The 26,574-nt window shown below is 46.4% G+C and overlaps 1 protein-coding gene across 2 annotated transcripts; it reads left to right on the forward strand.

The window, feature by feature from the left end:
- GTF3C2 (general transcription factor IIIC subunit 2) lies at positions 1–26,233 on the forward strand. 2 transcript variants are annotated; one of them, XM_085019787.1, is made up of 19 exons: positions 1–96; positions 11,774–12,044; positions 12,206–12,509; positions 13,101–13,386; positions 15,857–15,951; positions 16,368–16,445; positions 16,596–16,694; positions 18,364–18,591; positions 18,771–18,882; positions 19,100–19,208; positions 20,268–20,293; positions 20,474–20,603; positions 22,831–22,975; positions 23,083–23,244; positions 23,422–23,509; positions 24,045–24,173; positions 24,478–24,630; positions 24,780–24,887; positions 25,187–26,233. In XM_085019787.1, the coding sequence occupies exons 2-19, from the start codon at positions 11,798–11,800 to the stop codon at positions 25,403–25,405; spliced, it is 2,718 nt and encodes a 905-aa protein (XP_084875913.1). In that variant the 5' UTR covers positions 1–96; positions 11,774–11,797; the 3' UTR covers positions 25,406–26,233. The 2 variants fall into 2 exon arrangements, with proteins under 2 accessions (XP_084875913.1, XP_020943349.2); XM_021087690.2 differs by having other exon boundaries at positions 1–26.
- Positions 26,234–26,574: the final 341 nt, after the last annotated feature.

Raw genomic sequence — 26,574 nt, forward strand, 5'->3', positions numbered from 1 at the left:
GGACTTCCGGAAGGACTTTGGCGAGGGTGAGTGAACCGCAGGGAGTGTGCGGGGCCCCACGATTACTCTTCCTCCTTCTTTTTTGGTAGCGCTAAGGTATTGGGAACCAACTCCCCGCTCCGCTTTTCCCTCTCTGCACAGCATTGCGACCTCTAGCCCCTGGGCTCCTACGGAAACCGTCGTGCTCCCCACCTCCTAACCCATAGTGGCAACCGTGCATCCCCCCGTCTCTGCTTTCCTCGGGTCTTGCCTTCTTTCCTCACTTGGTGTCCGTAACACTGCATCCTGTGTCCCGACTCTGTGCTGCCTACATTGCGACCCTCGGACTCTGCGAACCTATTGTAGTTCTTACCCAGACTTAGGAAAACTCGGGGCTCGCTTCCCGAACAGACTGGTGGTGAAAGCTACACCCTCGCCCAGGACTGAGGAACGGCAGGCGAGGTGGTAGTGGCGGTAGCGGGTCAGTCTTCTCATTCTGTGGCCGGCTCTTCCTCAGTGAGGCTCTTCTAACCCTGGGGGTTGTGCCCCGCGCGCTGCAACCCCATTGGCGCAGCCAGGGGCCAGTTATGTTTCCCTGTTTTGTCCTTTTATCCCGAGGCAAGTTGGCTTTCTGTTGGGAAGGGAGAAGGTGGTGACTTCAGCTTCTTCACCTATGGTAACTCACTTTGTTAGAGGGGTGTAGGGTATGGCCAAGCCTCTTGGCTCCAGCGGCAGGTTGTTACACACTGAAGTCATTATTGTGCCTTCCTCTCTTTTTGCCATTCCTTCTTATCAACTGCAGTATTATTTTCTTAATATTCCTTTAGTATTCTTTTCTTAATAATTTTCTTTAAATTGATTTAATTTTGGAGTTCCCTTGTGGCTCAGCGTTGTCACTGCAGTTTCTCAGGTCGCTGCTCTGGCCGGGGGTTCTTCTCTGGCAGGGCAACTTCCACACGCCCCAGACGCGGCTCCCCGCCCCCTCCCTTTTTTCTTTAATTTTAAGTGGTTTAGTCTTGATCTAAGCAATGTAGATGAAACCATGGAAACCATGGGTTTCATGGACTAGTGATAGTTTTGTCTTTTTAGGGCCACAATGCTGGCATATGGAGATTCCCAGGCTAGGGGTTCAGTCGGAGTTGTAGCTGTAGGCCTGCACCACAGCCACAGCAATACTGGATCTGAGTCCTGGCCAGGACTTACACCACAGCTCAGGGCAACACCAGATCCTTAACCTACTGAGCAAGGCCAGGGATCCAACCTGCGTCCTCATGGATGCCAGTTGGGTTCATTAACCTCTGAGCCACTACGGGAACTCCTGACTAGTGATAGTTTTTTTAACAAGTTAAAATAAAAACGCAATTAGTTGGGAGTTCCTTTCGTGGCTTCGGCGGTTATCAAACCCAGCTAGGATCCACGAGGATGTGGGTTCGATCCCTGACCTTGCCCAGTGGGTCAGGGATCCCGAGTTGCCATGAGATGTGGTGTAGGTCACAGATGCAGCTCAGATCCTACATTGCTGTGGCTGTGGTGTAGGCTGGCAGCTGTAGCTCTGAGAACTTCCATGTGCCACAGGGTATGGCCCTTTAAAAAAAAAAAAGGCATAAAAATAAAAACACAATTAGTCAAGTAAAATCATTTTATTTTTGTATCACATAAGTCATCCTCCATACCACCAATTGCACCATAGGAACACTTTGGGAGATAATGTATTAGCCCAAACAATGTCTGTGCATAAAGTGCTTCGATACTTGAGAACAGTGTTATCTGATCATTTTCTTTGGCCGGGGAAGTCAGGCTGGCAGCCTGGGAGCAGCATGTGAACCACACAAGCTGGGATGCAGATGTAAACTTTTATAAACTCTAGTACAGATTTACTAAACATTTTTGGAGTTCCCGTGGTGGCGCAGTGGTTAACGAATCTGACTGGGAACCACGAGGTTGCAGGTTCGATCCCTGCCCTTGCTCAGTGGGTTAACGATCCGGCGTTGCCGTGAGCTGTGGTGTAGGTTGCAGACGCAGCTCGGATTCTGCGTTGCTGTGGCTCTGGCGTAGGCCGGTGTCTACAGCTCCAATTCAACCCCTAGCCTGGGAACCTCCATATGCCGAGGGAGCGGCCCAAGAAATGGCAAAAAGAAAAAAAAAAAAAAAAGCAGATTTACTAAACATTTTTGTGTCCAAAATTTGTGTAGTGAAAACGTAAATGGAAATTAACGACCTCCCTGCTGCCTTTTATGAGAAATAAATCTTCATAGAGAAGTTAGTCATTCAATCAACAGGTTAATTATGGCACTTACCATGTACCAGATTCTGGATACTATAGTGAATCAGGTAGACAAGATCCCTATCTTATGACACTTTCAGGAAGATATGTATTTATACGAAAATTCTAGATGGGCTAAAGAGCTAAATATAAGATCCAAAACTAAAAAAATTCACTAGAAGAAAATAAAAGAGAACATGGTTTTAACAGTGGGATAGGAGATGCTTTTTTTTTTTTCTTTTTTTGGCCATGCCCATGGCATTTGGAAGTTCCTAGTCCAGGGACTGAATCCTTAACTGGTAGGTCACCAGGGAATTCCAGAAAATGCCCCCCACTTCTTTCTTTTTTTAGGCCAAATTTGCAGCATATGGAAGTTCCCAGGCTAGGGGTCAAATCGTAGCTGCAGCTGCTGGGTTCTATGCCACAGCCACAGCCACACCAGATCTGAGCCCTGTCTGTGACCTACACCACACAGCTCACAGCAATGCTGGGTGTTTAACCCACATCCTCATGGATACTAGTCATATTCATTACCACTGAACCACAACATGAACTCCCAGGAAATGCCTTTTTTTTCTTTTGGTCTTTTTGCCTTTTCTAGGGCCGTTCCCGCAGCATATGGAGGTTCCCAGGCTAGGGGTCTAATCAGAGCTGTAGCCACAGGCCTACACCAGAGCCACAGCAATGCGGGATCCGAGCTGCCTCTGCAACCTACACCACAGCTCACAGCAATGCTAGATCCTTAACCCACTGGGCAAGGCCAGGGATCGAACCCGCAACCTCATGTTTCCTAGTCGGATTCGTTACCACTGTGACACGACGGGGACTCCTGGAAATGCCTTTTTAAAACACAAAACAGTTCCCTTGCTGCACAACAGGTTAAGAATCCGAGTTGCCACCCCCGAAGCTGTGGCATAGGCCTCAACTGCAGCATGGGTTTGATCCCTGGCCTAGGAACTTTCACATGCTGTGGGTGTGGCAAAAAACAACAACAAAACCCTTCACAAGATAAACAGAAGCCATAAAATAGAAGATTAAGAAATTTAACTCATGAAATTTAAACGTCATGGAGTTTAAACTTCAGGAGTTCCCACTGTGGCACAGTGGGTTAAAAATCTGACTGCAGCAGCTCAGGTCGCTGCTGAGGTGCCAGTTTGATCCCTTGCCTGATGTTGCTGTTGGCCCAGTTGTAACGTAGGTTGCAGCTGTGGCGAGAACTTAGTCCATAGCCCGGGAACTTCCATGTGCCACAGGTGTAGCCATAAAAGAAGGAAAAAAAAAAAACCAAAAAACTTCATTTAGCAAGAAACTAAGTTTTGAAAAGGTAGAGAAAATATTTGTTACATAAATAGCATAACTCCACAGATCAATAAGGAAATGATTAATTTGTCCTATGGAAATATGGGCAAATTATATGCATAGGCAGTTTATAAAAAGGTATAGATATCCAACATGTAAAATTGCTAACCTCAATTGTTATTGGGACAGTGCAAGTAAAAACAACAGAGAAGAATTCTTGCACCCATCAGATTGGCAAAAATGAAAGATTGACAAGGGTGTGCTAAAATGGATATATCCGTTTTTACAGTTAGTGGGGGTATAAATTGATTTTCATTTTGGTGAGCTCTTTGACAATATCTAATAAATTTTGAAATGTCTATATCCTTTAACCCAGTACAGTAATTACACTTCAGACAATTATTCTAGAAGAAGAATTTTTCATTAAGAGATCTATACTAGAATATTCCTTGCAGTATTATTTGTAATAGTATTGTAACCCACTTGTCCATTAAATGGGAAATATCTATAATCCTATGGAATACCATATAGTAACTAAGAAGAATGAGATAGATATATGTTTACTGATATGGAAAAATCTTTAAGACATAAAGAAGTTCTCTTTTTTTTTTTTGTCTTTTTTAGGGCTGCACTCAGGGCATATGGAGGTTCCCAGGCTAGGGGTCCAGTTGCACCACAAAAGGAATTCCCAGAATTGCTCCTAACTAATCCCCATTTAACTAGCTCTCTTTGTTAACTGATATTCCTCATTTCCACTAGTTGAACTGAATGTTTGCATTGATTCCTCACATTTTTTGTGTCAGTTGATTTGTCATTATATAATTGTGATACATATTTAAATTTTAAGGAAATTTAAGTATGTTAAGAGTTAGTTTCTGGGGGTTCCCCTTGTGGCTCAGTGGTTAACAAATCCGACTAGGAACCATGAGGTTGCGGGTTCGATCCCTGGCCTTGCTCAGTGGGTTAAGGATCTGGCATTGCTGTGAGCTGTGGTGTAGGTCACAGATTCGGCTTGGATCCCACGTGGCTATGGTGTAGGCCGGTGGCTACCACTCCAATTAGACCCCTAGCCTGGGAACCTCTGTATGCCTCAGGAGCGGCCCTAGAAAAGGCAAAAAGACCAAAAAAAAAAAAAAAAAAAGTTAGTTTCTATTAAAACTAAGTTGAAATAGCAGAGGCACAGATGTATTATTTTTTTTTTTATATCCTACACATGTTTATAACTGTTTTGTGTCAACTAGATGTTTTTAAAAACAATTCTAAAAAAGAAAAGGGCAAACTAAATTGAATACTTTAGAAAGACAAAGGTCATGAGTTTGTAAACAAGCAAAAAAGCTGCCAAATAGGTGTGAGACAACTGTGAAAGACTGAGGAAATTTTGTAATAATCTGGAATGTTACTGCCCTTGAATTACTTCTCAGGAAAAGAGAATGTTTCAAGGGGTGTCCTTGTGGCTCAGCAAGTTAGGGATCCAGCAACACTGCAACAGCTTGGATTGCTGCTGTGTCTCAGGTTCCATTCCTGGCCCAGGAACTTCTACATGCTGCCCACATGGCCAAAAAAAAAAAAAAAAAGAGAGTGTTTCAGGAAACCAGGGGTAAGTAGCCTTGGTGCTGCTGAGAGGTCAAGTTAAATGAGACTGAGTGTCTCCATTGGACTAATTGACACAGTTATTGATCACTTTAGCTTCAGAGACGAGTTGGGAGCAATATCCTAGTTAGGACGAAGCAAGATAATTAAAACATGTCAAAGGCAGACAACTCTTAACGGTGGACTGAGGGAGAGGAGGATGTTAGTTGGAGAGGGAATGTGGGTTGAGGGATAGTTGCATTTGTGTTAAGGTGAGAATTAAAAACATTTAAATCCTATTTGGAAGGAACCAGTGGAAAGGAAAAGCATAAACAATTCCAGTTTCTTTGGGGGGCGGGTGCAGGAGGGGGCATGGGGCTAGAATACAAGGGGAACCTTTGGCCCTAGAAGGTGGATGAGGGCTCAGAGGTAGAGAGTGTTAGGTTACTTGACAAGAAATTGAAGTATGGTGTTTGGCTTTTGTTACAGAAATCTGAGGCTAAGTCATCTGCTGAGAACTTAGAGGATCGGACTAGAGAGAAAGTGTCATTGCTGGTGCTCAACAGCTTAGCTGCACTCAGGGATAGGATGGGTGGTTGGTTCATCCAGGGCTTGAATTTTGCCAGGCCCATGGAACAAAAAGACAAAAAGAAAGGAAGTTCATAATATGAACAAGAGTCTGATTTTTAAAAAAAGGATTCTAAGCTAGGTGGGATGTGGCTAACAGATGAGAAGTTGGAGAGATGAGTGGGTAGTGAATTAATATGGCTGAAGAATACTTGATAGTAGTTGAGCAGTTTAGCTGTAACGACGGGAGGCTGTGATCAGACAGTGGATGTCTTTGTGATTTCAGAAGTCAGAAAGCTTTTTTTGGCTGCAGCATATAGCAGCTTGGTGTAGGATCTCAGTTCCCAGACCAGGGCTTGAATTGGGGCCAGCAGCAGTGAACCTCAGTCCTAACCACTAGACTATCAAGGAACTCCCAGTTAAAAGGTTTTCTTTGCTGACAAAATCCAGGGTGTGGCAGTGGAGGGAATAGCTGAATGTTAGGAGCTTCAAAGAACAAGGTTTACACAAGCTAGGGAGGCCTGTTGGTCAAGAAGTGGCACTGGACGGAATTCTCTGGTGGTCTAGTGGTTAGGACTTGGTGCTTTCACTGCTGCTGGCCTGAGTTCAAGCCCTGGTCTGAGAACTGAGATCCCACATCATTGCATGGCCCAAAAAAAGGGCACCAGAGAGGATTTGAGAAGACACTGATCCTACTTTCTGTCTGGGATAAGTGGGATATGAGAAAATGGGCAGCGTCTACTTGAGAGCCTGGAAAGCTGGAAATTTCATTTTCTGTATTTTTTTTTTTTTTTTTTTTTTTTGTCTTCTAGGGCTGAACCTGGGGCATATGGATGTTCCCAGGCTAGGGGTCTAATTGGATCTGTAGCCACTGGCCTACGCCACAACCACAGCAACCAGAACCACAGCAACGCGGGATCCAAGCCTAGTCTTCGACCTATACCATATCTCATGGCAACACCAGATCCTTAACCCACTGAGAGAGGCCAGGGATCGAACCCGAAACCTCGTGGTTCCTAGTCAGATTCATTAACTACTGAGCCAGGAACTCCTCATTTTCAGTGATTTTTTCATTCAAGATTCTGAATATTATTTAGGGCTTGCCAGTCAAATGTGCTCTTGAAGAACTCAAATTTGGGCCTGAGTTTAGAGAGAGACAGGCTAGTGCAGATGGTGGTAGTGATAGGGTTCTGGATCCAGGAGCCAGAGAAGAGTATTCCTCAGTTTTTTACTTTTTTTTTGTCTTTTTTTTTTTTGTCTTTTTGTGGTTGTTGTTGTTGCTATTTCTTGGGCCGCTCCCGCAGCATATGGAGGTTCCCAGGCTAGGGGTTGAATTGGAGCTGTAGACACCGGCCTACGCCAGAGCCACAGCAACGCAGAATCCGAGCTGCGTCTGCAACCTACACCACAGCTCACGGCAACGCCGGATCGTTAACCCACTGAGCAAGGGCAGGGACCGAACCTGAAACCTCATGGTTCCTAGTCAGATTCGTTAACCACTGCGCCACGACGGGAACTCCAGTTTTTTACTTTCTGATTATTGTAGAGGCAGCTTATTTATATGGAGGCATCACCTATGGCAGGGGCTTTTTGTTTTGTTTTGTTTTTTTGGTAGCGCCCATGGCATGTAGAAGTTCCTGGGCCAGGGATGGAAGCACCATAGTAGTGACTCAAGCCACTGCAGTGACAATGCGGGATCCTTAACCCGCTCCACCACAGGAGAACTCTGGCAGGGGCTTCTTGATTGAACAGGTGGCTCCCCCCTTGATTTAGGAGACTGCGGTTCTTGAACCAGCAGCTGTAAATAACTTCTCACTTGATCTTGGTCAAAAGATCAAGAATCAATTGTAAGCAACTTCTCAATTTGACAGACACTTGTTTCTAAATTTTTTCCCCCAACCCTTCCAGTGATCCTCTGTGGAGGCCCTTCTTAAACCTGAGTGTGCTTCAGAATCGCCTGAAAGGCTTGTTATAACGTGAAATGCTGGCCCCATCCCACAGTTTCTGATTCAGTAGGTCTGGGATAGGTCAGGAGATTTGTATCTAACAAATTTCTAAGTGATGCTGATGCATCACTGGGACCACACTAGAGAACCACTGATGTGAACCATTTAATACCCCAAAATAAATCCCGTTTGGGTTGAACTGGAGAGAGAGGATTCCATTCTGTGCAACTGAACTTTGACCAATATAGAGGTCAACCATCATTTTATTCACATCTTCTCTGTCTTTATCTACATGATCTGTTAGTGATTTTAAAAAGTAGTTCTTAGGAGTTCTCTGGTGGTTCCTTGGATTAGGGAGCCAGCATTGTCATTGCTGTGGCTCAGGTCTCTGGTGGTGCAGGTTCTATCCTTGGGCACAGCCGAAAAAAAAAAAAGGTAATTCTTGTATTTTCTTTTTTTTCTTTTTTTTTTGTCTTTTGTCTTTTTTGTTGATGTTGTTGTTGCTATTTCTTGGGCCGCTCCCGCGTCATATGGAGGTTCCCAGGCTAGTGGTTGAATCGGAGCTATAGCCACCGGCCTACGCCAGAGCCACAGCAACGCAGAATCCGAGCTGCGTCTGCAACCTACACCACAGCTCACGGCAACGCCGGATCGTTAACCCACTGAGCAAGGGCAGGGACCGAACCCGCAACCTCATGGTTCCTAGTCGGATTCGTTAACCACTGCGCCACGACAGGAACTCCATTGTATTTTCTGAAGATTTTGCTTTATACATTTTGATGCTGTTATTTAATGTCAAAGGTTCATACCATTTATGTCTTTTATATGATTTGAAGTTTTATTCATTATAAAGTGCTCCTTTTTTCCCATTTAATACTTTTTCCCCCTGAATTCGGTTTCACTATTACCATTGAAACTCCTTTTTTTTTTTTTTTTTTGCTTATATTGGCCTGTGTATTAAAATTTTTTTTTTCATTATTTAAAGTTTTATCAACATATAGTTGATTTATAATATGATAGTTTCTTTCTTTTTTTTTTTTTTTTTTGTCTTTTGGTCTTTTTAGGGCTGCACCCGCGGCATAGGGAGGGTCCCAGGCTAGGGGTCCAATTGGAGCCATAGCTGCTAGCCTACACCACAGCCACGCCAGATCTGAGCCATGTCTGTGACCTACACCACAGCTCACAGCAACACCAGACCCTTAACCCACTGAGCGAGGCCAAGGATCAAACCTGTAACCTCATGGTTCCTAGTTGGATTGGTTTCCACTGTGCCATGATGGGAACTCCTATAATGTGATAGTTTCTGTAGTACAGCAAAGTGATTCAGATTCTTTTCCCATATAGATTATCACAGAATATAGGATAGAGTTCCCTGCGTCATACAGCAGGTCCCCATTGGCCAGTCATTGGCATACCACAGTGTGCATATGCCAATCGCAAGCACCCAGTCCATCCCTCCCCACCACCCTTTGGTAACCTTAGGTTTGTTTTCAAAGTCTAGAAACTTTCTGTACTGGAAATGAGATCATTCGTGTCCTTATTTTTTTAGGGCCAAACCCTAGGCATATGGGAGTTCCTGGGCAAGGGGTCGAATTGGAGCTGTAGCTGCCTGCCTCCCTACCCCACAGCCATAGCAACTTGGGATCCAAGCTGCATCTGTGACCTGCACCACAGCTCATGGCAATGCTGAATCTTTAACCCACTGAGCAAAAGGCCAGGGATTGAAACTGTGTCCTCATAGATGCTAATCAGATTCATTTCCACTGAGCTGCAATGGGAACTTCATCACTAATCATTTTTATCTCTTTGCAATCTATGTGGTTTTTCTCAAACATCTTTCATATCACTGATTCTCTTTTCAGTAGCATAGTTTCAACATTTTAGTCTCTGGTTTTATTTCTTTGACATTATACATATATGTAATTATTATCTATTATTGTTATTTTGTTTTTTAGGGCTGCACCCGCAGCATAGGGAGGTTCCCAGGCTATGGGTCAAATCGGAGCTGCAGCTGCAGGCCTACGCCACAGCTACAGCAACTTGGGATCCAAGCTGTGTCTCCATCCTACACCACAGCTCACCTCAATGCTGGATCCCTAACCCACCGAGCGAGGCCAGGGATTGAAGTCGAGTCCTCATGGATACTAGTCGGGTTCCTTACTGCTGAGCCACAATGGGAACTCCCTGATTGTATTCTTTTACTCAGTTTCTCTCCTTATGACCGCCAGCTCATTTTTTACCTCGCCATCATTTATCTCTTCTTTGAGCTCTTATTTCTTGGATTCCAGTCTCTGGCTTTTTTAAAAGTATGGAAGAAGCTTTTGTTGGAAAATTTCTTGTTTTGTGGAGACTTTCTTTGAAAGGGTACTTTTCATCTTTTTTTGTTTGTTTGTGTCCTTTTTACTCCTTCTGTAGTGTCTGTGTATGGGTTCTATTTGCTTGTTTCTGCTTATTACTAACTTTGAATGGAGCAGTTCTCTCAGGGCTTGCTATTTACCAAAGAGCAGTGTAGGTGGATTCTCATTGACCTCTACTTGTTTTGGCTTTGTTACATTGTATCTTTGACACATGATGTTTTAGTGTATCTTTAGCACCTGACTTAGAGGGTTGACTATTATATAGTTCATAATTTAATTATAACAGGAACTTTAATTTGTATGATATTTTTTGTGGTATTTGTATTAGCATGCTTTTCCATTGAGGTTGATGAATTCTTCATCCTTAAGATGTATATGGACCTGTGGGAGAGGTTCTTCCTGGGATCTGAGCTATTTCTCCCCTTTTGTCAGACAAGTAGGTTATTCTGGCCCAAAACAGGGCTTTTGTAGAGTTTTTATGGTACTCAGGTTTTTGGTTTGGTAGTCAATATTTGTTTATCTCTGTCAGTTTACTTTGGCCCGTGGTTCAAAGTTGCACAGTTGATTTCCTGGGTTTGAAGAAAATGAAGATTGATGACCATTTTTTAGTCCATTCTTCAATGTGGAAATGGCACTCAGAGGTTCAGGGATTGAACCATGCCACAGCAGCAACCAAGCCATAGCAGTGACAACTGCCAGATCCTTAACCCACCGAGCCACCAGGAAACTTGAAAATGGTCTCTTATTGTAGTAGGATGTCCCTTAATTGTCTCACAGCCTATCACCTCCCTCATCCAGCTGAAAGATTGCTAGCAGGATACAAGAGAATTGTTTTACTTATTCTTTTTTTTTTTTTTTTTTTTTTGCCTTTTTGCGTTTTCTAGGGCCCCTCCCATGGCATATGGAGGTTCCCAGGCTAAGGGTCTAATTGGAGCTGTAGCCACCGGCCTACACCAGAGCCACAGCAACTCGGGATCTGAGCTGTGTCTGTGACCTGCACCACAGCTCACAGCAACGCCGGATACTTAACCCACTGAGCCAGGCCAGGGATCGAACCCATAACCTCATGGTTCCTAGTCAGATTCGTTAACCACTGAGCCATGACGGGAACTCCTTGTTTTACTTATTCTTAAATAAATCTGTTCCTTGACTAATATTCGCAAAGATGGACATTAACAACTCTAGTCATTCTGTCCTCCTCTCAATTTGCACTAAACTTTATAGTGTCTGACGGCAGCTATTCCTTGTTTCCTATTTTAGAAACTTGTGGCCTTTCCCTAAATTCATAAAAGATGATTTATTTTTTTTCTCTCTTTTTCTTTTCTCTTTATCTCTTCCTTTTTTTTTTTTTTTTTTTTTTGAGAAGGAGAGGGTGATTCATTGGGTTTCAGGGAGAGGAATTAGTAATTGTTCATTCACTTCAATATCCTTTGAAGAAACCTTATGAGCTTTATTATAGTAAATCATGTAAGTAAAGAACCTAGTACGGTACCTGGCACATAGTGAGCATTTAATAAATTGTAGCTTTATTGTTGTTTGTTTGTTCGTTGTCGGCTCCATTAGCATGTAAGTTTCATGAGGGCAAGGACCTTGTCAGTTTTGTTTATGGTCATATTTACAGTTCCTAGAATAGTGCCTGACATAGAGAAGATGCCTAGTAATTATTGTTGAATGAATGAGTGATCAGGGAGCTTGGGTGGGGGATGGCTGTGAGGAAAGATAGGAGAGTAGAAGAATCTGAGCCAGGGCAAGTAGCTTTTACCCTCTACTCATTTGTCTGTCTCCGTACACAGGGGCAGCCATTTTAAGGGGCGCTGATGGATACCTACGGGGTCGGCTGCGTTGCCCTGGGGGAGGCCGGCCCCGTGGGGAACATGACTGTGGTAGACTCTCCTCGGCAAGACATGCTAGACCAGCTTGATGTCAAGGCCTCTTCAGAGACAAGAAGTGTGGAGGCTTCCATCGAGATGTCATTACCGACCCCTTTGCCTGGATTTGAGGATTCTCTTGATGAGAGGAGGCTCCCTCCAGAACAGGAAAGCCTCTCCAGAGTGGAACAGCAAGGTATGTCCCTTGACCTTTCAGCTTTTTATCTCCCCCTGCTCAGCTTAAGATGAATGAGAGCAGGTTGAGCTCATAGGACCTTACAAACCTGGGTCTGGTGTAAACTGTTCCAAGAGGTTTGCGCTCTGGTCCCATCTCATGACCCATAATCTTCTCCACAGATCTTTCTTCAGAGATGTCAAACATCCCAAAGCCTAGGGCCTCACAGCCTGGCCAGAAGAGAGGTGGGAGGCCACGGAGAGGCCCCCAGAGGCCCCAGCCGCCTAATCCTCCATCAGCCCCTCTGGTTCCTGGTCTCTTGGATGAGCCCAACCCTCTGTCTACCCCCATGCCTAAGAAACGAAGTCGAAAGTCCAAGGCAGACCTGCTACTGCTGAAGTTGTCAAAAGACCTGGATCAGCCAAAGTCTCCGCCTCCAAAGAGGCCCCCTCCTGGGGAACGGCCCCGCCGAAGGGCTGCCCAAGTGTAAGAATTGTGGGACACAGCTGGGGATTGGGGATTGAGGCGGGTGGCTGGGGTGAAGGGATCAGGGTGGAGCAGATGTTGGAGAGCTGAGCAGACCGGGGTGTGGTGTCAGGCATACACCTGGTGTCTGGGTTCTAGGAACCTGAGCAATCTTTTAGCTCTTGCCACAGCAGCTTTTATCTGTTCCTGTTTACGAGGTCCCTTTCTGTGCCTTGTATCTCATCACATTTTCCACAATTCCTCCAAGTCTCCATTAGAGTTTGATTAAAGCCCAGTGTATGTCAGTATATTTGTGCCCTCTGTCCTTTCCCCTTGCCCTCAGTGATCTTTGGTACAGTGAGACGTGCTTTGGACTTGGAGTCAGAAGACCTGGGTTCAGACTCCACTTATGTGGTCTGGATCATCTAGGCCAAATCGCTTAACTTCCCTGGATTTCTGTTTCCTCATCTGTCAAAGGGGGAGGGGAAATTAATAGCTGCTTCCCAGGTCACTGGGAGGGTCCAGCGAGATATGAGTCAGTCCAGTGTTGGGCTACGTGGGCTCTCAGTTACGTGTCTGTGAGTATGGCTCTGAATCTGCTTTATCGCACAGGGCGCTCCTGTATCTTCAGGAGCTGGCTGAAGAGCTCTCAACAACCCTGCCTGCTCCAGTGTCTTGTCCTGAGAGCCCCAAGGTGGACAGCCCCACCAAACCGAAGAAAAGCCAGCAGCAGGCAGCCTGTCACAGTGGAAAAGAAGAGGATGACACGGCACAGGATGAAGATTTCATTCTCCAGGTGGAGGCGGAAAATGGAGAAGAAAGTGAGGCCCCAAGCGAGAGCTCGTCTGACCCTGAGCCCGCAGTGCCCCGAAGCACCCCACGAGGATCCACTGCAGGGGTAACCTGAACAGACAAGAACGTGAATGGGGAAATCATTGGTAGACTTAGCAGGGGGTCAGCAGGGGGCTCAGCAGGAACGCTCTGGCCTAGTCACTAGGATGGCCAGGACAGGTAAAAGAAGAAAGGAGCCACTTCAAACACAGTTGAGATTGTGGAAACTGAGGGTGTAAGTAAATGAGATTAATTGTTGACATACTGAGCCTCTACTCTGTGTGAGGAAACACAAACATGAATGATACAAGGTCCTGCATCACAGAGCTCACAGCGTCAAGAGTGCTGCACTAGGTGTGAACAGTGTGCTTTCGGTGTAGAGAGGAAGGATGATTAACTGCTTAGACCTCACACAGAAGGTGTAGTTGAGCTAGGTCCTAAAAGGAAGAGAAGTTTGCCAGAGAGGATGCTTTCCCCAGAAATTGGTTATGGCTGCAGCTTAGGGCCTGGGGTAAAGTGGTGGGGAAGATTAAACTAGAAGGGATGAAAGGGCTAAAATTGGTAGGAGCCAACAAAGGGTGTGTGGGTGTGGGTGTGTGTATGTGTGTCGTTAAGGTAAAATAGACATATAACATAAAGTTTACCATTTAATTTAATTTATTTATTTATTTAGTCTGTTTTCTAGGGCTGCTCCTGCTGCATATGGAGGTTCCCAGGCTAGGGGTCTAATCGGAGCTGTAGCCACCGGCCTACACCACAGCCACAGCAACCCAGATCCGAGCCGCATCTGTGACCTACACCACAGCTTATGGCAACGCCGAATCCTTTACCCACTGAGCAAGGCCAGGGATTGAACCCACAACGTCATGGTTCCTAGTTGGATTCGTTAACCACTGAGCCACAACGGGAACTCAGGTTTACCATTTTAAAATGTATAACTCAGTGACGTTTAGTGCATTCACAGTGTAGGGCAACCATTACCGCTATCCACTTCCAAAATTTTGTCATCCCAAACAGAAAAACAGGTAATTTGCAGGTGACAGTAGAAGACAGCTTTGATTCTCCAGGTGAGAGGTAGTAAGGGTCTAAATTAGGCGGTGAAGGAAGAGAAGATGGTGGGGGTGCGGGGGGGGGGCAGATACAAGAGATAGATGAGAATTTAACACCGCTTGGGAGTTGAAGAAAGAAGGGAGTAGGTGTTGAGCTGAGACGGTGCTCTCATATGCTGAGCTTGGGAACACAGGCAGACTGCTGGCTGCAGGAGGGGTGAAGGTGGGCAGGCGAGGGGATGATTTTACTTGCTGGTATGCTGAGTCAGAGGTGCCGGCGGGTCATGGGCTGTCTGTCTGGGACATCTGGTTGCTAGTCATATATATGGGACCAGTGCCTTACTTTTCCCAAGTGCAGCATTTAAGGGCACACCAAAACCCTCAGTAATCAAGATAGGTGTATGTATTTTGTCTTTTTAGGGCCACACCCATGGCATATGGAGTTCCAGGCTAGGGGTTGAATTGGACCTGTAGCCACCAGCCTACCCCACAGCCACAGAACACCGGATCCTTAACCCACTGAGCGAGGCCAGGGACTGAACCCGCGTCCTCATGGATGCCAGCCAGGTTTGTTAACCACTAAGCCACCACAGGAACTCCACGAGATAAATATATTGATATAACATTTTAAAAATCAAAATTAATACAACAAATATATAATGAAGAAAATATCACAATTTTTTTTTTTTTTTTTGGCTGCACTTGAGACATATAGAAGTTCCTAGTCCAGGGATCAGATCTGAGCTGCAGCTGCAACCTATGCCATAGCTGTGGCAACACCACATCCTTAACCTACTGTGCCAGGCCAGGGATCGAACTGCAGAGACAGCGACAGATCCTTAAGCTTGCTGTGCCACTGCAGGAACTCCAAAAATATCACTATTTTAAATAAAGTCAGGAATTATATTATCAACATTTCCTTTTGCATCAGGCTCTAATATAGCTCAGCACCACACTGCATGAGTCTAGAGTTTGTAGGAAAGTCGAAACTGAGTAAAGTATATGTTTACTAAGATGCAACGTTGGTAAGCATAAAAATGTTGGTCAAAGCCGTGAGACCTGGGATGAGATTCTCGGGAGTACAGGTGGAGTAGACAGAGGGACTCTGGGAATTGCCATCACTGACCAAGCCTATCGGAGGAGGGAGAGCCTGGGAAGGAACACTAGAGAGGTGGGAGGGGTGGGGAGAGACTACGCCTTAGGGCAGGAGTTTCCAGGAGCAAAGGGAAGTCCTCTGAATCAAGTTCCGAGGACACGCCAAAGAAGACCAGCAGCAAGTAGATAACAGGTTTTGCAGTTTTGAAGGATAATAAGCCGAAGGCGTAGAAGTCATTGTAACAATTGAGATACAAATCTTTTAAGGTGCTGATGGGGAAAAATTTAGTGAGGTAGTGCCAAGAGAAGTAAAATCTAGGAAAGCTGCCTCCCTGGGACTTTCTCCAGCCTAGAAAATTCTCTCCCTGACACTTTCTTGCATTTGATCCTCAGAAGCAGAAGCCACAGTGCCGGGGAGTGGCTCCTAACGGCTTACCAAACCACATCATGGCTCCTGTTTGGAAGTGCCTGCATCTCACCAAGGACCTGTGAGGCTTAGGGGACGGGCAGGGGGTGCCGGGGATGAAAGGAGGTGGAATGGAAAGGACCATCTAGAAGGGGGGCCGTGGGAAGGAGGGGAGGCGCCCACAGGGCAGAACACTGTGAAGACATTCTAAATAAGGCACTGCTCCAAAGGCAGGGGCCCTAGAGCTGTGCTGTCTGATGTGGTAGCCACTAGCTGCATGAGGTCATTTACATTTAATATTAAATTAGTTAAATATAATTAAAAGCACAGTTGCTCAGTTGCACTAGCTACATTTCAAGTGTGCAGTAGTTACTTGCAGCTGTTGGCTGGAGTGTTAGCACAGATAATAGATTGCTTCCATTATCCAGAAAGTTTTATTGGGCAGCACTGCTCTAGAATTTCCCTCCTCCTTCCTTCATGCTTCCTCTGTTCCTCCAGCCGAGAACAGAAACATTCATACTGGGAGTTTGCAGAATGGATTCCTTTAGCCTGGAAGTGGCACTTATTATCTGAACTGTAAGTAGACTCCATTTGTTACTTGAGAGTCTGGAGGGGGTGACACCACGGGTGGCGGAAGAGTGAACAGAGGACTTTGGATTTATAATGGGGATCCCGGGATGGGTGAAAATCTGCCAGATTCAGGCTCTTCCCTTTTCCTTCCCCTAGTGAGGCGGCTCCCTACCTACCCCAGGAGGAGAAGTCTCCGCTGTTTTCTGTGCAGCGTGAAGGACTTCCTGAAGATGGCACACTCTACCGCATAAACAGGTGAAGATTACATCGCTTTTTCTGATTCTGGGAAAGGGAAATAGGAAAAATGAATGTCGCAGGGGATAAGAGATTGGCCCTGTTCTTGTCTTAATGCTGGTCCAGTTGGTCCCAGGGGTAGCCAAGCTGGCTAGATCTGTCCACCCCCTCCAATTCACAGTGCTTATCACTACTGGCCACACTGCAGGAGAAGAGGGAGGTTGGAGGTTAAACCAGTTTTCAAGGTCAGTTCTACTTGGGTAGACTTGGACAGACTGGCCCTAGAGAGAGCAGTGTGGTAGAGCAGAATGCAGGGCGTGTCGTCTTTGGAGGTGGGCCTAGAAAGCGGGACAGACTTTAGAAAGGAGAGACACAAAGGATGTGTAGGACCTGTAGACTGTGATTGATATTCTGGCTTGGGCTGAAGTCTGTTCACACTAGCTCCGAGTGGTGCTACCATCCTGTCCACTTTATTTATTTATTTATTTACTTTTGTCTTTTTAGGGCCGTGCCCACGGCACATGGAGGTTCCCAGGCTAGGGGTCTAATCGGAGCTGTAGCCGCTGGCCTACACCAGAACCATAGCAACGCCAGATCCGAGCTGGGTCTTCGACCTACACCATAGCTCGTGGTAATGCCAGATCCTTAACCCACTGAACAAAGCCAGGGATTGAACCTGCAACCTCATGCTTCCTGGTCAGATTCGTTTCCAATGTGCAACAACGGGAACTCCTTAAGGCAATTTTTTTTTTTTTTTTTTTTTTTTTGGGCCATACCTGGAACACTTGGAAGTTCCTGGGACAGGGATTGAACCCACATCATAGCAACAACCCAAGCCACTGCAGTGACAATATCAGATCCCTAACCTGCTGTGCTACAAGGGAACTCCTTAAAGACAATTTTTTTTTTTAGAGCAGTTTTAGGTTCACAATAAAATTGAGAGGCGAGTACAGAGATTTCCCATATATTCCCTGCCCCATGTGCACAGCCTTCCCCATTATCAACATCTGTCACCTGAACGGTACATTTGTGATACTTGAGGAACCTACATTGACACAGCGTAATCGCTCAAAGTCCATCACTTACCTTTGGGTTCACATTCTGTGGGTTTGGGCAAAAGCCTGTGGTCATGTATCCATTGTTAGGGTGTCACACAGAGTATCGTCACCACCCTAAAAGTACTCTGTGTTCTGCCTATTCATCCCCCACTTCTTCCAGCCACAACCTCTGGCTGTTACTGAATTTTTTTTTTTGGCTGCACCTGTGGCACGTGAAAGTTCCTGGGCCAGGGATTGAACTTAAGCCACAGCTGCGACCTATACCACAGCTGGGGTGATCTGGATCCTTAACCTGTTGTGCCACAGTGGGAACTACTACTGATCTTGGTATTGTCTGCATAGTTTTGCCTTTTCCAGAACGCCATATAGTTGGAATTATACAGTATGTGGTCTTTTCAGATGAGCTTCTCTCACTTAGTAATATGCGTTTGTTTTCAGATGAGCTTCTTTCGCTTAGTAATAAGCATTTAAATTCCCTCCATGTCTTTTCATGACTTGATGGCACATTTCTCTTTAATGCTAAATAATTGAATTGTCTGGTGGTATCACAGTTTATTTATCCATTTACCCACTGACATCCTTACTACTTTTTATTAACTCTTTTCTTCATCTCATGTTTGACTTTTCTCCAGATTTAGCTCTATCACAGCCCACCCAGAGCGCTTGGATGTGTCCTTCTTCACGGGGGGACCGCTCTGGGCTCTGGACTGGTGCCCAGTGCCTGAAGGGGCAGCAACTTCGCAGTATGTGGCCCTTTTCTCCAGCCCTGACATGAATGAGACGCACTCAATGAGCCAGCTTCATTCGGGGCCTGGGCTGCTCCAGCTGTGGGGCCTTGGGACTTTGCAGCAGGAAAGCTGGTGAGGTGGGGCTGGGACATTGCCATGGGAGGGTGGTTGAGAAGGAGAAAAGGATGGGGCTGAGCAGGGTACAGGGCAGGGCGAGTGCTTGGACTGAGTTGCCACAAGGGGAGCCCAGACTCTGGCAGCTCCAGGCCCCTCCTTCCTACCCATTCTCCCTACCTGCTCTCCCTCCTCAGTGCTGGCAGCAGAGCCCACTTTGTCTATGGAATTGCTTGTGACCACGGCTGCATCTGGGACCTCAAGTTCTGCCCCAGTGGAGCATGGGAACTTCCAGGCACCCCTCGGAAGGTACCTCCCAGAGATTGTGGAATGGCCCTGGGACTCAGAGCCGGGACAGATAGGCTCTGGGTCTTGCCATAGTAGGAGGAGGAGAGGTTGGAAAGGGGTGGGTAGATTCTTTCAGGCAACTCCATATCATATTTGCAGGGACCAGAACCTCAAAGATATCTGAGAGGTGCCTAAAGGCAGCCTGTAGCCTCAGCACAGATCTGGTCTCACCCTCTAGGCTCCTCTCCTACCCCGGTTGGGTCTCCTGGCTCTTGCCTGCTCAGACGGAAAGGTGCTGCTCTTCAGTCTGCCCCATCCTGAAGCCCTGATGGCTCAGCAGCCTCCGGGTGAGTAGTGCAGTGGGGAGAATGGGGCTGCTGGAGTTGTGGCCAGAGCTTGGCAGGACCTGTCTCTCTCCCCTGAAACTCCTCCGGCTCAGTCTCTCTAGTAAAAAGCCGTACCCATCAGACCTCCCATTCTGACTTCACACATGTGGTCCCTGACGGCTCTTTGGCAGCCTGCGTGCAGTCCTCTGTTGCAGGCTTAGCACTGTGCTCCCACCCTGTATCTCCCCCTCTTCCCGCTCTCCTGTGCTCTGAGGTCTTCCCCCTCCTGCTGCCGTGGTAAATTGGCTGCAGGAAGAGCTGCCGAAGACGGAGGCTAGTGCCTCCCCTTCCCCTGACCCTGTCCTCAGCCTCTCCTGCCCTCATCACCACACATACTCATAAACATACCCACTTTGTTGTGAAGAGGAGAGGATATAGAGCTGAAGGTGAGCTGAAGAGCCAAGGGTCAGGGGAAGGCAGCTCCTATTTGTTGGATTCACTTGTTTTTCAACAGCACTGAGCATTTAAAGAAGAGGGCACCCCGGTTTGGATCCTGAGGGATCCAGTGTTTGGTGGTCTGGTGGAGGAGTGGGCCCAGGAGGGAGTGGGGAGCGAGGGAGTGAGCAAAGAGACGCAGAGACAATTCTTGCAGGGAGTTGGGCTGTGAAGGGGGTTGTATAAATGAGGGTGGTGGCTGGAGGTGGATGAGGGGTAAAGAAAGGCTTTGGTTGGTTTGGTTGGCTCAGACAGGAGACCAGGGTGCATGTTTAGGTGTGCACGTAAGAGTGACCCAGCAGGGGGAGAGCAATGGGCAGCGCAGGAGAGGGGAGCATAATCAAGGGAGCTACTCTGGAGGAAGCAAGCAGAGTGGAAGGGAGGCCTTGCTGATAGGAGGAAGGGCATGACCAGGTGGAACAGGAGGAAAGAAGAATCCGGGGGCAGACAATTTGCCGGCGGAAAGCGGGGCGCGTGAGGGAAAGGGCGTCATTGAAAGGGCGGGGTGCTGACCCAAGAGCAAGGCCTGGTTGGGACCTCAGGCCTCTGGACAGAGCGTCAGCACCTGCTCTTCCTCCCTCACAGATGCCATGAAGCCTGCCATCTATAAGGTGAGTGAGGAAGCGCTGTCCTAGCCGAGGCTCCATCTTCGAGAGCCTCCCTTACCGATTCCGCAGTGAGTCTCCCTCCCCTCTGACGTCTCCACATCCCGCCGCGTTAAACTCTGCTTTGAGCCTTCATTCCCAACAGTAGTATCCCGAACCCTAGTCTTGTCTCTTCTGTCCCTGCAGGTCCAGTGTGTGGCAACCCTTCAGGTGGGGTCCATGCAAGCTTCAGAGCCCTCAGAGTGTGGTCAGTGCCTTAGCCTGGCCTGGATGCCCACCCGGCCCCACCACCACTTGGCTGCTGGATACTATAATGGTAAAAAACCAACATGTGAAGAGCTGTTGCTCTTTAAACTTTATATATGCTTGTCTTTTGGTTGTTGTTTCCATTTTGGTTTGGTGTTCAATATTATATGATTATAAATATTGATGCAATGTAAAAAAATACCAAAAAAATTCACTAGAATTTTTCTACTCGGAGAAAAAATAATAAAAGTAGACGAACAGGAGTCCCCGTCATGCCTCAATGGTTAACAAACCCATGAAGACTCGGGTTCGATCCCTAACCTCACTCAGTGAGTTACGGATCTGGTGTTGCCGTGAGCTGTGGTGTGGGTTGCAGACATGGCTCGGATTCCGCATTGCTGGGACTGTGGCATAGGCTGGCAGCTACAGCTCCGATTTGACCCCTAGCCTGGGAACCTCTATATACCATGGGTACGGCCATAAAAAGACAAAAAGACCAAAAAAAAAAAAGTGGATGAACATCATTTCATGCAGTTCTCTGTGCATGTAGAAAGATAAAAAGATTAGAAGGTATCATACTCTAGAAGCTTTTAAATTAAATGGTATTAAATTTAATTATCTAATTTTATAAAAGAAAAAGGCAAGTGAAACTGATTAGCTAAGCTTCTATTAAATGTTCATTCATTGTACAGATATTAGTTCTGTAATAATATTTCTAAGATTAAAAAGGGAAAAAAATAGGAATTCTTTGGTAGCTCAGTGGGTTAAAGACCTGGCATTGTCACTGCTGTGTCACCACGGCATAGGTATGATTCCTGGTCCAGGAACTTCTGCATGCTGTGTTGCATGTACCAAAAAAGGAAAAAAAAATAATGATTATATATATAATTAAATAATTGGCATTATTAGGTTGTTGGTTGGCTTTTTTTTGGAGGGGGTGGAGTGCAGTGGCTTGAAGGCGGGGTATCAGTTCCCTGACCAGGAATCCCTGGTCCTGGTGGTGAAAGTGCTATATCCTCAGGAACTCCCCAGGTTGGTGGTGGTTTTAAATGATCATTTCACTTTTAGACATATGGATAGACTTTCTGCTAGAGGGACAAGGAAATTAGCACTCTCACACTGCCTCCTGTTGTCCCTCTCACCATCTTCTAATTGCATTTCTTTTGGTGGTATTATTCTTACATTGTGAAGGTATTTGGTACTCAACGTTGTTTCACTATCTTAGTTTCCAAAGTTACTTAATCTTTTTTTTTTTTTTTTTGGCCACACCTGCAGCATGCAGAAGTTCTGGGTGATCAAACCCACATCTCGCAATGATGCGAGATCCTTAACCCACTGAACCACCAGGCAACTCCCATAGTTACTTAATCTTAACTCTGTATTGATATGATTGTGTCTCTCCATCAGTCCATTCATCTCAGTCTCCCCATCCACTGCTGAATTACTTATATTGCTTGCCCGTAAATCGCCGTCAGGTTTTTTTCAAGAAAGGCTCATAAGTGCTACATTTCTTGAGTTTATATATAAAAGGGGTTATAGCTTCACATCTTTCCCCCAACTTTTGTTGATTAAATTCTTGCTGTTCTTTAATTTATCTTTCACTTTTATCAGAGTTATCCTTTTGATTACCTCGTCCTCTGCCAGCCTGGTCAGGGGTCAGCTTGTTTTGGATCAGCTGTGTTAGTTTCTCTGTGTCTATCTGTTTTCTGTCCCTCTACATTTTGTTTCTTTTGGCTCCTTGCCTTTTCTTTTTGCCTTAGAGCAGAGTTGGCAAACAGCTTGGTAAAGGTTCAGATAGTGAATATTTTATGCTTGTGGGCTGTTTGGCCATTGTTGGAGCTATTCAACCCTGCTGTTGTAAAGGGAGAACCACCACAGACCTTAGGTACATGAATGGGTGTGGTTGTATTCCAGTCACACCGTATTTACCAAATCACGCAACAGGCTGTTTTTCATCCATGGGCCGTCGTTTGCCAACCCTTGTCCTAGAGGGTTTATACTTTAAAATATTTATATTTTAACCTTTATTTAGTAAAGAGTAGAGGGTATTGGATGCATTCAGCCTATCCTTCAAGTGCAGACCCCAGAGTAAGGTATTACCTTTTTGTTGATGAGAATTGGAACTAAAAATGTCAGGTTGAATCTCTGACCCATGGAGAGAATGTTGGCTGCTAATCACCATCCCGATGGCCTTTCATAAGGGATCAGAGCTGCAGGTAGAAGGAGTCAGAGAAAGAAACTAGAGCGAGGAAGAGAGAACCCGGCCTTAACACCTTCATGTTCTGTCCCTACCTCAGGCATGGTGGTTTTCTGGAACCTTCCCACGAACTCCCCCCTGCAGCGGATCCGGCTCTCCGACGGCTCCTTGAAGCTCTACCCTTTCCAGTGTTTCCTGGCCCATGACCAGGCTGTGCGTACCCTCCAGTGGTGCAAGGCTAACAGGTATAGGGCAGGAGAGTGGCGGACGTGGGAAGGGAAGACTGGAACTGGCTGACTCTTCCAGACTTGTTCAGATGTGATCTCCTCCCTCTTCTCCCACCTTTGCACAGTCATTTCCTAGCTTCCGCAGGGAGCGACCGGAAAATCAAATTCTGGGACCTTCGACGACCTTATGAACCAATCAACTCTATCAAGCGCTTCTTGAGTACAGAACTGGCCTGGCTGCTTCCCTACAATGGTGTCACCGTGGCTCAGGACAACTGTTATGCCTCGTACGGCAGGATGGAGAGAGGAGGAGTTCTGGGGACAGGCCCTAAGGGTTGGGGTGCACTATGTCAGATTACTGTGGGGAGATGAGCGTTAAGGGTTGTTTCACTGAGGGAGTGTGAATTCTGGGAGAAGAAATGAATCTTGAAAAAGGAAGGTTTTATTTTCTCTTTTTCTTAAAGTTATGGACTCTGTGGAATTCATTATATCGATGCTGGTTACCTTGGTTTCAAGGCCTACTTCACTGCTCCTCGAAAAGGCACTGTCTGGGTGAGCCACTCTCTTCCAAACCTTCATTACACAGGACAGTGGTTCCTTTCCTCACCTAGACATGGTCAGAAGGGGGCAGTAGTTTGGATCAAAGGAGAAGATAGGCGTGTGGTAATTGTATCATCAAGAACATGGGTGATGGAGTTCCCATTGGAGCTCAGCTGTAATGAACCCGACTGGTATCCATGAGGACGCGGGCTCAATCCTTGGCTTTGGTTGGTGGGCTGAGGGATCTAGCGTTGCCATGAGCTACAGTGTAGCTTGCAGATGCGATTTGGATCTGGCATTGCTGTGGCTGTGGCGTAGGCCGGTGGCTACAGCTCTGATTCCTAGCCTGGGAACCTGCATATGCTACGGGTGTGGCCCTAAAAAGACAAAAAAAAAAAAAAGAGAGAGAGTATGGGTGATCACACAAACCCGCATTTGTTTGTGTGACTGTGTCTTCCCCGCTTCAGACTGTGCAGTTGTTACCAGTTCACAGAGATGAATGAATGAATCAATCAATCAATGAAAAAAATCTGTCTTTTCCTATTAGAGTCTTTCCGGGTCCGACTGGCTTGGGACAATAGCTGCAGGAGACATATCTGGGGAGCTCATTGCAGCTATATTGCCTGATATGGCACTGAACCCAATAAATGTCAAGCGACCTGTAGAGCGAAGATTCGTAAGTATATGAATGTTTAATAGCAGCAGCATCTCTTGGGTCCTGATCCTCATGACCTTGCAAATTAATGCTACCAATTGGCAGTAGAGTACAAACTAGTACTAGGTCTCCCAGCCCTGATTTCTCCCTAGAATTCTCAGTGCAGAGTTGTGCGTAATCTTCCCTACCCTAGTGCATCTGAACTTGGGTTGAAATATACGACTTTCTTCCACCTTTAAGTTTCTCCTAAACCAAACCAGTTTTCTCTCTTACTTTTATTCAGTCTTCAGTGTAAGAGGACCTAATCTTATTGTCTCCTTTGTAGCCTATATATAAAGCAGATCTGATGCCATATCAGGACAGGCCTGAAGGTCAAGACCACTCTTCCACTTCGTCTGGGACCCCCAACCCTCCCAAGGCTCGAACTTATGCTGAAACTGTCAACCATCATTACTTGCTCTTTCAAGACACAGATTTGGTAAATTAAAGCCAGGAGAATGGGGACGGCATTAGAAACAGTAGAAAACTTGAGTCTTTGAATCGTAGGGAATCCTAGAGAGTTCTAGCTCAAAGATACAGAACTAAGAAGCTGCTCACTTTCTCTGCTATTACGCTTCTCCTCTCCAGAGTTCGTTCCACGGTCTGCTCCACAGAGAACCGATGCTGCGCATGCAGGAAGGCGAGGGGCAGACACAGCTCTACCTGGACAGGCTGCAGCTGGAAGCTATTCATAAGGTAGGAACTTGTCCCTCATCTTCACCATCCTTCGTCTCATTTCCTCCCACCTTGGGCCTGTGAGCAGTGAAGTGGGAGATGACCAGGTAGTGGAGGTGGCAAAGGAGGGGTAACAGCTCCCGCACCCCCATCCTCCTGAGCGTGATGGGCGTACTTCACTTGTTGTCTTTTCATCCCCACTCTCACCCCATCACGGTCCTGTCCTTTCAGACTGTGGCCCATTTTTCTGCACTTACAGCGAGGACTCACCCCAAAGCACCAACTGCAAGCGTCTCTTTTGTTTTCTGTTCTCTTCACAGGTACGTTTCAGCCCAAACCTGGACTCCTATGGATGGCTGGTCTCTGGGGGGCAGTCAGGGCTGGTTCGGATCCATTTTGTCCGTGGACTCACCTCTCCACTGGGCCATCGTATGCAGCTTGAAAGCCAAGCCCACTTCAGTGCTATGTTCCAGCCGGCCTCCTCTGTTGAAAGGCCTGGCTTCCCTCCAGCCAGCCATCGCCTTCTGCCCAGTCCCTAGTGGTGGTCCCCAGAGGACCCTCGGAAGGAAGTCCGCCAAGAACAGTTGGCCTCATGCACACAGCCGTGGGAACTGGGGCCTTTCTGGACAGTGATGCTGCCAGGCCCGGACCTTTAGACCTGCCTCCCCGGGACTCCTTAGATCCCTCTCCTTCCACAGACTTCGCCTGTCATCACGGCCCCCCGCGGGCAGGGGGGCTCTCCTCCACAAACTCTTGAGGCTCCTCAGCTTAAAACTACAACTCACGAGAAACACTCAGGCCTGACCTAGGCTTGGGAGTCAAATTGCTCATATTGAGCATGTTGTGAAGTGAGGAAAGCTAAGTAAAGGTACTGGGTGTTTTTGAGACCACACGTGAGTGGGTGTTTGGAGAACGGGAAAGGGTATCTGCATGAAGGCTCCTGTCTGGCTGTATTCCTAGGACCCAATGTTACTGCCTTCGCAGCCTCCTCTTTAGAGTCCCCAGCACACAGGCCCGTGACGGGGTGATGGTTACCTATTGGACTGAAACTGCTTAGAGTACTTGCTTAACTGGGGAACACCACAGACACCTTGCCAGCAGAACAGTGTTTCAGATCTTACTTGCGCCTGCTTCTGGAATATTCCCGGTCACTGGTCATCCGACTCTTCTTGAGCACTCCCAGACAGTCACGTTTTTAAAATCCTCCTTTATATCAAGGCAAAGAGTATACCTTTATAAATTTTTCCATGGGTATTAGGAAATCTAGTCACTCTTCCCTGTGATTGCCCTTTTAAGTATTTAAAAATAGTTATCATGTGTTTCCCAAGCCTTTTCTTCTCTAGATTAAATATCTTCAGTTACTTTAACCATTCTTTCACACGTCATGATTTTTGATCCTTCATGATACTGTCACCTTGTTGACTTATTAAATGTGTTTAGCTGCTTTATTTCAACTCTCTATAGGGGAGGTGTTGAGAACCCAACAACAGTAGTGTATTATAGGTCATCTTGTTAGAGTCCTCTTGTGAGATGTTGCAGACTCACAGTGACTGCAGTACTGCGTCTTAAGCAGGCTGACTCCAGCAGGGAGCAATAGGCAGACCATAGTCTTGGAATGTATAAGGCTATAGCCTGAGGTTTGGGGGGAGGGGTTGTCAGATGACTTCAGGAGATAGAGAAAAACATGCAGCCAGCTCCTGTTGAAGGA

This window comes from Sus scrofa, chromosome 3 (genome assembly GCF_054392235.1).
Source record: "Sus scrofa isolate SSC_HxYL_T2T_F1_AM1 chromosome 3, Sscrofa_HxYL_maternal_Yorkshire_Landrace_v2.0, whole genome shotgun sequence".
In the NCBI taxonomy this organism is placed as follows: domain Eukaryota; kingdom Metazoa; phylum Chordata; class Mammalia; order Artiodactyla; family Suidae; genus Sus; species Sus scrofa.

What these genes read in the sequence shown, in the direction of transcription:
- GTF3C2 (XM_085019787.1), top strand. Translation starts at nt 11,798, where the DNA reads ATGGATACCTACGGGGTCGGCTGCGTTGCCCTGGGGGAGGCCGGCCCC. An exon ending in GATGGCTCAGCAGCCTCCGG is followed by an intron (nt 19,209 to 20,267) that starts GTGAGTAGTGCA and finishes CCTCCCTCACAG; the next exon opens with ATGCCATGAAGCCTGCCATC. An exon ending in GGCTGCTGGATACTATAATG is followed by an intron (nt 20,604 to 22,830) that starts GTAAAAAACCAA and finishes TCCCTACCTCAG; the next exon opens with GCATGGTGGTTTTCTGGAAC.